Below are 12,215 nucleotides of genomic sequence, written 5' to 3'. Positions count from 1 at the left end.
GGGCTGCCATGCCCTCCTCCAGGGGTCTTCCTGACCCAGGGATCGAACCCAGGTACCCTGCATTGGCAGGCAGATTCTTTACCATCTGAGCCACCAGGGGAGCCTGACTCATTCCTATTTTTACGGAATCGGCAAAACTCTGTCCAGATGTGATGCTGTCTCCAGAGCTCGCTGCCTGGAGCCCCCTCTTTTTCTTGCTCCCAAGGCCTTGAGCCCACCTCTGCAGCTCACCCACCGGTCGGGGTTCTTACTGAGGTGTCTGACATCAGAGCTGCTGGCTATACCTCCAGCCGCTCCCCTGTATCTGGAATGGGGATCCCTGGGTCTGAGGAGCCAGCCACGCCCAGATTTTCCCTGCTTCACCTGCCACGCCTCTCCCCACATCTCCTGCCCCTGCCCACGGCTGGAATGTGCCCTGGTGTCCTGCCCTCTCCCTCCAGCCACCTCTGCTGGCCAGTTGGCCCCATTCTGGCCCCACCAGCTTTTCATGCTTGGTTCATTTCAGGTCAGTCACTCAGTTGTGTCCGACTCTCTGGGACCCCATGGACTGCAGCACGCCAGGCTTCCCTGTCCATCACCAACTCCCGGAGCTTGCTCAAACTCACGTCCATCAAATCAGTGATGCCATCCAACCATCTCATCCTCTGTCGTCCCCTTCTCCTCTCTCCTTCAATCTTTCCAGCATCAGGGTCTTTCCCAAGGAGTCAGTTCTTTGTATCAGGTGGCCAAAGTATTGGAGCTTGAGCTTCAGCATCAGTCCTTCCAATAAATACTCAGGATTGATTTCCTTTAGGATTGACTGGTTTGATCTCCTTGCAATCCAAGGGACTCTCAAGAGTCTTCTCCAACATCACAGTTCAAAAGCATCAATTATTCGGCACCCAGCTTTCTTTATAGTTCAACTCTCACATCCGTTCATGACTACTGGAAAAACCATAGCTTTGACTAGACGGACCTTTGTTGGTGAAGTAATGCCTCTGCTTTTTAATATGCTGTCTAGGTTGGTCATAGCTCTTCTTCCAAGGAGACTGCTTGGTAGACACGTACCTGATACCTAGCCAGGAAAGCGAACTCTCTTTCCTGCTCAAACCTGCAAGGTCTCCCCTGTGGCTGCCAGAGGGTTTGGTCGATACGTTCTGGGGTCCGTGACCTGCCCCTCCTCCCAGCGCTTTTAGACATCCGCATGTTTTGGTCTCATCGGGGTCCCTGTAGTACAGCTGTGTTACAGGAGTTTAGCCCCAAGGAATAGTCAGGGCCAGGCGGCATGGAGTCCCTCGGGGAAGGAGCCCGAGAAGGGGACCATTTGAACAGTCATTGCTCAGCATAGATCGGGGGTCCCCAGCCCATGTGCACGTTAGAATCACCTGGAGGACGTCTGAATTGTGTGTGGACATCCAGGCCCCTTCGCTGGAGTCCAGTTTAGTGGGTTTCAGGGGAGAAGAGATCAAATGTTAAAAGGTCCCCGGGGAGCCAGGTGCCGTGGCGGAGACACAGGCCAGGTGTGACTTGGCTTCTGTGTGTTCCCCCTTCTGAGGGGCCTCTCGCTGGTCTGTTCAGCCTCTGCCACTGATTCCGAATCATTCAGAGCGAAATCGGGGTTGGCTGGGGAGGAGACATTAACAGGCCAACACCTGCCCTGGCACCTAAGCACACAGGCTAATTTCTGGGCCTGCAAACTGAAGTGAAGTTGCTCAGTCGTGTGCGACTCTTTGCGACCCCATGGACTGTGGCTTACCAGGCTCCTCCGTCCATGAGATTCTCCAGGCAATAGTACTGGAGTGGGTTGCCGTTTCCTTCTCCAGGGGATCTTCCCTACATGGGGATCGAACCTGGATCTCCCACGTTGCAGGCAGACGCTTTACCCTCTGAGTCAGCAGGGAAAACTGAAGGTGTGGGGAAAAAAGTCTCTTTTTCCCTCTTTTCCCTTGGTTTCAGTCTGGCTTGTCAGGCTTCCTAAGCAGTAGATGGAGAAAATGAGTTTGAGTTTTTGGCTTGAGAACACCTGCAGCTGCAGGTGGATCCAGACCTGGGCAGGTTCTGAGTTTGCTGGGCCGGTCCCTCCGGATTTCCAGGTGGGTTGAATTAAACACCGGGTGGCCCCAGGAGGGCAGAGCACCAACCTGTGGGTCCCCGGAGCCGTGCGCATGGTACACGGAGGGGCAGGGGGCCGCCAGGGGCAGCCATGTGCCTCGTCGGGAGAGGGTGAGCGGCTGGCGTGGGGAGGTCTCAGTTTTCATCTGTGAGGTGTTCATTTCTCTGTGCCCATTCATTTTCTTGCCTCCGCAGGATCCGGTTGAGGAAGGTGGGGCACGGCTGGGTCGTTTGAGCTGGAGAGGTGGGATCTGAGGTTTCCAGGGCCCGCTGTCTCAGGGCATGGATGGGGGAGCCGGGGAGGGGCTGGGTGCCAGCCTTTCGGAGCCTTGTGACCCCGTGAGGTCCAAAGCCTGGGGGCCGGCAGGTGCTCTTGGCGGAGGGGAGTCCGAGGGGAGAGAGAGCCAGGAGAACGCTGTCCAGGGTGGAGCTCCCTGGGGCCTGGGCCCTGCCTTGGAGGCGGAGAGTTTCCAGAGCTGCCCCACGGTGAGAATGTGTGCTCAGGGAGGGGAGGGGAGGGAAGGGGAGCCGTGGGCCTTCCCGGCCTTGCCCTGTGTGCCTTGATGGGTGGCCTGGAAGAGCACCAGGTTTGGGGATGGACACACACGCTCACACACACTCACACACATGTACGCACGCACATCTCAAGTTGCAGGCCTGCTTTTATGAGCTCTGTGACGGGACCGGTTCCTGGGACCCTCTGCATCTTGGTTTCTCCATCTGGGGAGTGGGTGAAAATCGCTGTTCCCCTGACCGGGCCGGGGCTGCGGCTGAGCAGCTCTACTTCCCATGGCCGTGACGTTCTGAGAGGCCCAGGGTGATCGTGTGGCCCCAGGGCTGCTGAGGGCGCTTCGAGGGAGGGCGGAAAGAGCCTTGGCTGTAGACAAAGCTGGGTTCACATCCCAACCCTGCCGTGTTCTCGCCGTGTGACTCTGGACTCTCTGGGTCTCAGTCCCTCTGCAGTAAACAGGGATGGTGTGCAGGGGTCACAGGGGTGCCGGAAGGATTGGGCTTTTGCTCAGGGCCTGCTGACAGACAGTAGTGTATGAGCTCGGTCCTGTCTGACTCTTTGCGACCCCGTGGACTGTAGCCCGCCAGGCTCACCTGTCCTTGGGACTTTCTAGGCAAGAATACTGTAGTGGGTTTCCACTTCCCTACTCCAGGCATACAGTCAGTGCTCAGTAAAATTTGTGTTCTCGTTTGTTCTGTGTGGACGGGAGAGGTCTTTCTCACACCCGAGGCTCTGGAAGTCAGCTGCCTTGGCCTGCATGCCCTGCGGACCCACTGTGGGCAACTCAGGTGGGCTGGCCCTGCCGGAGGAGGGAGGTGCCGAGGCAGCCTGCCCTGCTCAGCGCTGCCCCTGCCAAGCGGCGTCCTCACAGGAACCTGATGTTCCTCTGATATCCCTGCTGCAGCCTCTCGCCTTCATCCATAAATAATGCCTGTCTCACATTCAGCCCGCACCTCCTGGGGCAACACTGGGTGCCAGGAGACAGATGCCAGTGGGCACCGGCCCAGGTGCTCCCGAACCTGCCTGACCCACCTCCCTGCCTTTGCTCACTCTGCACCCTCAGCTGGGACTTGCCTTCCATCCCTGCCCCACTTGCCTGCGGGTCAGCGTCCTGCTTGCTCTTCAGTGCTCAGCTCAGATGCCGCCTCCTTCAGGCAGGACTCCCTGATTTCTCCCTGTCAGCACATCCTTGCTCTCTCTGTGCCCTGTCATCCCAGGGTGAGCCTCTTCACTCTACCCTTTGCCCTTCAGCAGACATGGTTATTCCTGCAGCTCCTTCCTTAGGCTGGGAACCCCTCGCAGAAGGGGACCATGCCCTGGGACAAGCCTGCTGACTGCTGGTCCTGCCAGCATCTGGCCCTGTGACCTTGGGTGGACCCAGGGTCACACTTGCTGAGTGTTTTTTTCCTTCTCTGTAGGTTGGGCTTTCTGCCGCCCACCTGGCGGGGTCCCTGGGGGGGACTAGATGGGAGCAGAGTGAGTGCTCCCCATGCCTTTCCTCCCAGCTTCATGGAGAAACCTCAGTGTTACCAGGGCTTCTGTCCAGGCTTCAGGCTCTGCTTGCTTCCCGTTAGCAGTGGGGAGCTCACTCCCCGCTGGCAGCCTGGAGCTCATGGCAGCCTGGACTGTCATGAAGTTGGTGACTCACCTTTCCGGTCATGGATTTGGGGACTGTCTGCTCTGTGAGAACGCAGTGCTCTGGTGACCTTTGGGATTGCCCAGGGTCGGGAGTAGGTGGGTCTGGGATTGGAACACCCTTTAAGTCCTTTCAGGACACAGGATGGTCCCTGGGCTCAGCTGGATTAGTGTCCTTGTGGTGGTGGGGGGTGGTTTAGAGGGGTGGGGGGTGGACCTGCATGGCTCTTTCATTAGAGGTGAAGGCAATGGGAACGTCATCCTAGGGCCAGCCAAGCCCAGTCTGCAGGCAAGTGCGCCTTGCTCTGTGTCTGTCTGAGTCTGCTCCAGCTGCTCTGGGTGGCTTATAAACAACCGGAGTTCCTCCATCTGGAGGCTGGGAGCCCAAGGTCAAAGTGCCAGCAGATTCGGTGTCTGGGGAGGGCTACTTCCTGGTTCATAGATGGCCTTCTCCCTGCTGTGTTGTCACAAGGCAGGGGGCAAAGGGGTTCTCTGGGGTCTCTTTTATTAGGGCACTAATTGCACTCATGGGGGCTCCACCCTCCTGACCTAATCACCTCCCGAAGGCCCTGCTTCTTAGCACCGTCTTGTTGGGTGTTAGGTTTCAACATGTGGATTTTGCAGTGGGGGCAGACACAAGCATTCAGAGCATAGCCCCTGTTGCTGGAGCTGGTCGGAGCCCGCTGGGGGTGGTGCTCCTGGTGGCCCTTGCCTGTGTGGCTCGGTGCGTTGCTGTAGCCTGTGCCTTGCTGGGGGCGGGGGATACCTCCCATGGGGTCACCTGTCAGAGGCGACAGCTCCACCACCTGGGCAGGTGGGAGGCGCACGTGGAGACTGAGCCCCGTGGCGCAGAGCGGAGGTGTCTTCTGGGCCTGCCCTGCTTGGTTCCGATTTCCGTGGCCGCAGGCATGGGTAGTGCTCACCTGCCCCCTTGGAGGTGAGTCCTGAGATGGGGGAGAAAGCAGAGAAGCCCAGAATGGCTCCCGGGAAGGCAGAGATGATTTTAGGAGCTGCTCTTATCCCCTGGGGCAGATGGGGGAGGGAACCTGGAGCAGTGAGAGGGCCTCGGCTTAATGAGACCTTTCAGGCCCGATGGAGCCCCCAGCCCTGATGCCGCAAGTGACCCCTTCTTAATGAAGCGGGAGGAGAACGGAATTGAATCAGACGTGGACACGTCAGCCGTCTCTGGGCAGGGCATCCGGGCGTGAGCCCCCACGGAGGGCCCCAAGGCATGGCTGCGTCTCCTGCTAGCGACCAGCCACAAAGCCTGCCTGTCCCCAGCCCCTTAGGGGCCCCTGCTCAAGGAGAGTGGGCTGGCAGGGATCAGGGCTGGTGGGGACCCGGGGAGAAGTGGCAGCTGCAGACTCACCTGTGTCGCTGTGTCACGCGCCCGCCCCCCAGCCTCCATCCCCTTCCTCCCATGCAGAGGAGAATCGAACTTTCTCCTGACCATGGCAGGCACTGTTGGAGCCCTCCCAGGTCCCCCTGGCACTTACCGCTTCTGAGCCCACCGTCCGCTTCGCCTGCCGGCACCTGCAGCTCTGCACGGGGGCTTGTCCCGTCCCCCATCCAGGTGGGCAGTCCTGGGGCACGCACACCCTTTGTCTGCTAGGAGCAGCTCCCGTCAGCGAGCCCCTGGCTCGGCGAGTGACTCCGAGGCCCCCGGAGCTCCCCAGAGGGTTGACCCCCCCTGTCCTCGGCTCCTTCTGGTCCCCCCCTCACCTCCCCACGCCCCCAACCTGAGCTTCCCAGGCCCCCCCCCCGCACCCCCCACCTAACCGCTTGCCCACGCATCTGTGTCTCATCCAAACTAAGACGAAAGTTCATGGTGAGGCAGCATGAGTGCTGCGGGTTGAGGTCCGGGGAACACTGGCCCTTGGCCGCTGGCATTGCTCTGCCCTGGGTGGCCTGGGGGTGCCAGGTCACGGTCACAGGCTGGGTGCTTCTGACTGTCATTGTTGCTGCTGCTGAGGGGAGCTCACAGGATTGAGAAGGTCGACTCCTCTGGGGAAACCAGTCTGACCCACTCGGAAGGATGAATTCTCCTTAAGTCCTTAGGTCTCCCAGGACCTTCTGGGCGCCCAGCAGTGAGGATTATCAAGGACTTTGAGGAGGCGGCCCCAGGGCCTGTTAAACATTATGAGCTAGGTGGGGAGGGGGTGATGGGTGATCGGACATGGCCTCTGGCCCCCAAATTCTTGCAGTTTGGACTGATGCTTAGGCTGGAGTGACATTGCCTAGCCAGGCGGGGGTCTGGGCCAGGAGGGGAGATGTGACCTGGCGGCTTCCAGGAGGGCAGGGTGGCCTGACGGTCAGGGCCAACACCTGACACAGGGCTCCTGGGGGGAGCTGACCGGCGCCGGCGGGGAGGGGCTCAGAGACCTGCAGCTCCGTGACTCCCCCAGCCCCATGGGCCGCAACCCCGGGAACAAGGATCCTTGAGGAGGGGTGTACAGAGAGCTGGTACTCAGGCTCCTGGGAGTGAGACCATTGCGGGGGGCGCTCCCTGTCTCCTCGAATGGAAGGTGGATTGTGAGTCCCCCAGAATTGGACCAGTCAGGGGAGGTCTGAGGGGATGGATACCTTGGCCAGCCCAGCTCGGGGATCCCTTCTGCAATCAACCGCCCCCCTTACACCCCTCTCCCACCCCCACCCCCTCCGCCCAGCCATCAGGCCAGGAAATGACGCTTCCCTCTCTGCTGGCTCCACTCATTACTGCAAACCCTGGGATTAATTTAATTACACGCTTGTCTCCTGGAGGCTGGGGCATGGAGGCGCCCCATGGGATCCCAGTTGCCCAAGGCTGCTGGGGAGGATGAGGGAGCCAGGCCCTTTCTGCCATCCCCTTCTCCCACCACCCCCCACTACTTGAGGGTCCACCTGGCTGTCATTCTTCCCCACCACAGGGCACCTGCTCTGACCCCCGGGTGACCAGATGTCCGGCTCCCTGGCCCCAGGTAGCATGCACAGGCTGGTTTGGGGAGTTGAGGGTAGAGACAGTGGGGAGGGGTCCCGTGGCACAGGGGAGGTTTATCTGGGATTTTGAGAAGGCGGCCTCATCGCTGTTAAACTGAGCAGGGTTGGGCAGGCTCAGGGCTGGGCTTGGGGCTCAGGAAAGGCCCCCAGGCCAGAACTGGGGGACGTGGGCAGAGGGTGGGTTAATGGGGTCCACTTTCCAGGCCATGCTCTGGGCCCCCCTTGACATCAATAGGGGGCTTTGTGATGTGGGAGGGAATCATTTAATCTCTCCTCCTTTTTTACAAAGAAAGATCTCTCCCTATTCTAAAAGCAGATTATTGGAAAACTAACAGGCAGTGGTGTGAATAAATAAAAGATCACCCGTCCCCTAGTGAGCAACGCTGCGATCAGTATTTCCGTGTGCCTCCTTCCTGGATTTATTTCAATACACAGATATTTTTAAACACAACAGCAATTATATGTGTGCTTTTGCGTCCAGTTCTTTTCACTGGCGTTGAAGTGTTTTGTTTTTTTTTTCTCCTGTATCATTGAGGAGGGAAGCTCTCCCAACTGTCATTTGAATGATGACAAGGGTGTGAACTGTCTGCTGTTGTTGAACAAGCAGTTTCAGTTTTGGTCACTGTAACACCATCTGCGTGGAGCTGGGAGGGTCTTTTTCCCAGGTGGTGTTCCAGGGAACCCTCCTGCCAGCAGCCCGTGAGGGACACAAAGTGTTGGGGAGCCCAGGCTGCACCCCATCTCCGACTTGGTGCTCAGAGGGCCCAGCAAACCACAAACACTAAGGCCCTTCCCGTCAGGCCTGTACATAGGTGTGGGCGGGTGTGGGTGCGTGTGGGTGGGTGTGGACGGGATGTGGGAGCTGCTGGTCAGTTTGGGCAGACAGGTGGGTAAACTGAGGCGGGGGATGGCACAGGGCATGGACTGTAGTGACCGCCGAGGGCCCCCTGCTCAGGCAGGGGAGATCTACCCAGCCCTGACCTGGGTGCCGCGTCCTAGTGGGGGGCCTTTAGTCACCCCCCAGGTCCAGCCCCCCTCCGCCACTGCCCCGTGTGTGTATGAAGAAGCCCCTTCACCTCTTGGAGACCACCACGCAGGGCTCCCTGCAGAGCTGCCCTGTGTCTGCCGGGGTCCCCCATGTAGCTGGGGGTGGGAGGCTGGCGGGCGAGCGGCCTTCTTCCTCTAGAAGCCTGCACATTCCTGAGAGGTGACTGGCGGACAGCAAGGGCAGGAGTCGGCTGTGTAACTGGGGTGGGGTGGGCTGCCCCCATTCCTGCCCAGGGCTGGGCCGCAGTCTCCTGGGTCTGGTCCTGGGCTGGGCACACAAGCCTCCCAGGTCCTTCTGAGGTGCTCGGGGCACAGAGTGACCCCCAGCAGGCAGGTCAAGGGGCAGCCGGGCACTTACAGGGGAAGTGTCTCCCAGGTATCTCAGAGGGCAGAGCTCCTGATGGGCAGAGGCTGGTGGAGCCGGGGCCGAGCTCCAGTGCAGGGGAGGGGTCATGCTACCTGGGGAGGCGGCCACCCACTGCCCCGTCCTCACAGGGCACCAGTGGGCTCCTCATTGGCCCACAGGCTCCGTGGGGAAGGGGTGTGATGTCCATGTCACACACGGGGACCCTCAGGGCTGGGGGCTCCTCTGGGGTCATGCTGACTCTGCTGCCTTGGTTGCATGATGGTCCCAGCTTGTCCTCTGGCAACAGCCAAGCCCCCTTTGCCCCCCGCCCAAGAAGATCGAAAGCCCTGTGGGGGGCGTTGTTATGGGCGGGTTAGGGAGCTGGCTTACGTCGAAGGAATGGTGTCTTCTGAGATGAAGGGTCACAGTGTGAGGTAGGAAGACCCTGAGTCCTGTCGTGGGCTGTGGGGGGGCAAGGCAGGAGCAGCAGGCTGGCCCAGGGTGGGCAGGGTCCTGGCTGGCTCCTGAGCCAGGCGGCCGTGGGACTTCAGAGGCAAGCGGCAGGCCCCTCCCAGGTGCCCGCAGACCTGGGGAGGTGGCCACACTGTCACCGAGGCATCGGCCCAGCCTCCTCCCTCTGCCCCTGCTGTGACCTCCCCTGCCCGAGTCCTGCCTCCTTCCGCCTGCCCCCTCTCCTTGCCAGCTCCCTTGTCCTGGCCTGGAGGGACTTTTCTCCTCTGAGCCCATTTCCAGCCCCGTGGGGAGCTGGGGTGGCGGACTTTCTCCTGCTTCTGAAGCAGCAGGCTCAGTGAGTCAAGGGAGGGTGGGTTTTACCCCCCTGCTGCGTTTAGAAACTGGGGGCGTGTGGTTGGGGGTGTCTCTGGTCCGGCCCCTGACCGCAGGAAAGGTGCTGGGTTACGCCTACAGTTGTTTGTGGAAGTTCAGATGGGACGGACCAGGGGAAGCCCAGTTGCCCCCACTGCGTGGGGGAGGGCCTCCCTGCACTGCGGGCCCTGGGGGTCTGCCCCGGGGTGAGGGGGCCATCAGGGACCTCCTTTTGGACCTGAAGCCCTGAGGAGGCTGAAGGCATCAGCCCAGAACAAGCTGGTGAGAGCACCCCTCACCTCGGTTCTGCAGGTGGACAGGGGAAACCAGGCCCCAAGGCCCACCCGGGGGGCACGCAGGGGAGGGCCCTCCTGCTGGAGACAGTCTGCCAACAGGTGACGTGACTCCTGTGTCTTTCAGATCCCTCGTCCACCTACATGCGGCAGCTGGAGACCAAGGTGAAGCTGCTGGAGGGTGACAAGCTCCTGGCGCAGGTAGGCTGGCTGCACCCTGAGGGCCGCGGTGGGCCCTGCCACCGCCCACCGCTCCAGGGCCCACCCCCCGCCACCAGCCCCAGGTGGCCTCCGGGTCCCTTCCCACTTTGTGCCCCCAACATCCCACCTGCCCCCCACTCCCACCCAGAGTCACCTCCAGGGACATCTGCTCAGGGACCCACAGCCTCCAGGCGTCCCTCCATCTCGGCCATCCGCTGTCTGTCCCCTCGGTGTCCTGCGAGCTCCTCGGGGGCCCGGAGATGCTGTGGAACCCACACTTGCTGAACAAGTGGGCTGCTCTGCCCCTCTGCTGGGTGCATCAAGGCCCAAGAGGCAGACAGGCTCGCCCTCGCTCAGACTTGTAGGGAAACTTCCCTGGTCCTGCTGCGCCAGTTTCTTTACAGGCTGGGGTCCGCCCTCTGCCCTCCTGCCTGACCTAGGGCCACAGAGAGCTGAGGCCAGGCCTGACCCCAGCCCGTCCGCAGCACGGGGACAGTGGGTCAGAGATGGGTGATGAGGTTGGGGCAGGGAGGAGATGGAGCAGGGCAGCTGCGGGCGGCTGGAAGCATGGAGGGGGCCTGACTGCCCAGACGAGGATGAGGGGCCCTCCCCGCTGTGGGCGGAGAGCTGTTGGGAGCCTGTGGTCAGCTTGGTCGATCGGGGTGCCCCGTGCGGGGGTGGGCAGCTGGCTGGGTGGACCCTCCAGCCTCTCTCCCGCTTGTCCTCAGCCCTGACTCCATCTTAGCACTCGCATCTCCCCAGCCACGCCTGCTGGCTCATAAGCGGCCAGCCTGGATCCCAGAGCGCATTTCTGGGAACTGACCCCAGGGAGGGCTCAGTGGCTGTGCCCCGTTGTTAGGCGACCAGTGCCACTGCCCACCGGGTGGCTGCTGGGATGCTCACAGCCCCGAGGGCAGCCCCACGGATGCCGTCCCACCTCTTGCCCTTGCATGGGCGGCTGGAAGGTTCCCTTAGGTCCGCAGGACTCCGCGGAGTACGTGGTCCACGCACCCTGGCCTCGCTCCTCCATGGCCGCCGTGTCAGGTGTGCAGCCGGGCATCAGATTGCGAGGCCCGTTTTCAGATGTCGGGTGTCGGGTGTCGGCTGCTTGGCCCCACGTGTGCACGCTCTTCGGGCCTGGTGAGGGCAGGGAGATTGGGGGCTCGCCTGGGTGTGAGCTGGGGCTCCCTACATCCAAACACTCCCTGGGGGCTGGTCCTGGTTGCGAAGGAGGGTGTGTGGTGGGGGGTTGCGGGAACTGTAGGCAGAGGTGACCGGGGGGTGCGCAGCATCAGGACTTCGGGGCCTTGGCTCTGGAGCTGGTTCCTGTCCAACAAGGAGGGGAGAATGGCACTGTTTCTGGGGAGAAGCAGGTTGAAAGCATGGACCCCAAATTCCGGATGCTGTTTGCAGTGTTGTTCCATGGTCCAGCCCAGCCGTGGCTTGTGGTCCTGTTTCCAAGGACCAGGGTAGACGTGTCCCCGTGGCCCCTGCTCTCCTAGGCCACGCTGTCCCATCGAGAACATGCACCCACTTGCACGTGGTGGGCTTGGCCTTGTTGCTTGTCATTTAGTCGCTCAGTCGTGTCTGACTCTTTTGTGACCCCAGGGACTGCAGCCCGCCAGGCTCCTCTGTCCATGGGATTCTCTGGGCAAGAATACTGGAGTGGGTTGCCATTTCCTTCTCTAGGGGATCTTCCCGACCCAGGGATCGAACCCGCATTTCCTGCATTGTAGGCAGATTCTTTACCACTGAGCCACTGGGGACTTGGACTTGTTCAAAACCTACACACGCTCAGGCCCCAGAGTGGCAGCCCTTCCTCTTCCTCCTCCCTGTGGAACACCCCACCATGGCTGTGTCCACTTGCCCCCTGCCCATATGGGCAGAGGTGGAGGTTGACAGGGGCCCTGTGTCTGGAGCATCGGGTATGGCCACCACCTGGGCAAGGGGTGTCTCTGTCTGGGCCCTCCCCCGCCAAGCCTGCTCTGACCTGCTCCCTGGGGGCCTTGCCCTGGAGGCAGCAGCAGTGGGGTTCTGTCCCCAGTTGTGCCAACGCTCGGGCCAGGCTCTCCGGACACAGACTTCCATCCCTCAGGTGGAGGAGTGGCCTCTCACCTGGGCCCAGGCTTGCTGGCTGCAGGCAATCAGATTGGGCTTTAGGGAATAAGAGCATCTTTTTGCTCAGCTTCTTGCTAGTGCAGGAGAAGTGCTGGGAACTCAGAGACTAGCCAGTGAGCACTTGCCCCGAGCTCTCTTTGCACCGCGGGCTGCTCTTGCTGAAGGGGTTTTG

The 12,215-nt window shown here is 60.9% G+C and overlaps 1 protein-coding gene across 2 annotated transcripts in view; it reads left to right on the top strand.

Moving 5' to 3' along the window:
- The window catches only part of CCDC85C (coiled-coil domain containing 85C), a 77,936-nt gene that overhangs the window by 49,000 nt on the left and 16,721 nt on the right, over positions 1-12,215 (top strand). For both annotated transcript variants that reach the window (XM_027521892.1, XM_027521891.1), the window contains exon 2: positions 9,852-9,925. In XM_027521892.1, coding sequence (XP_027377693.1) covers positions 9,852-9,925 — 74 coding nt within the window. The remainder of the gene's footprint in view (positions 1-9,851; positions 9,926-12,215) is intronic.

Source organism: Bos indicus x Bos taurus, chromosome 21, assembly GCF_003369695.1.
Source record: "Bos indicus x Bos taurus breed Angus x Brahman F1 hybrid chromosome 21, Bos_hybrid_MaternalHap_v2.0, whole genome shotgun sequence".
Classification (NCBI taxonomy): Eukaryota; Metazoa; Chordata; class Mammalia; order Artiodactyla; family Bovidae; genus Bos; species Bos indicus x Bos taurus.
This window is presented reverse-complemented; position numbering and strand designations above follow the sequence as displayed.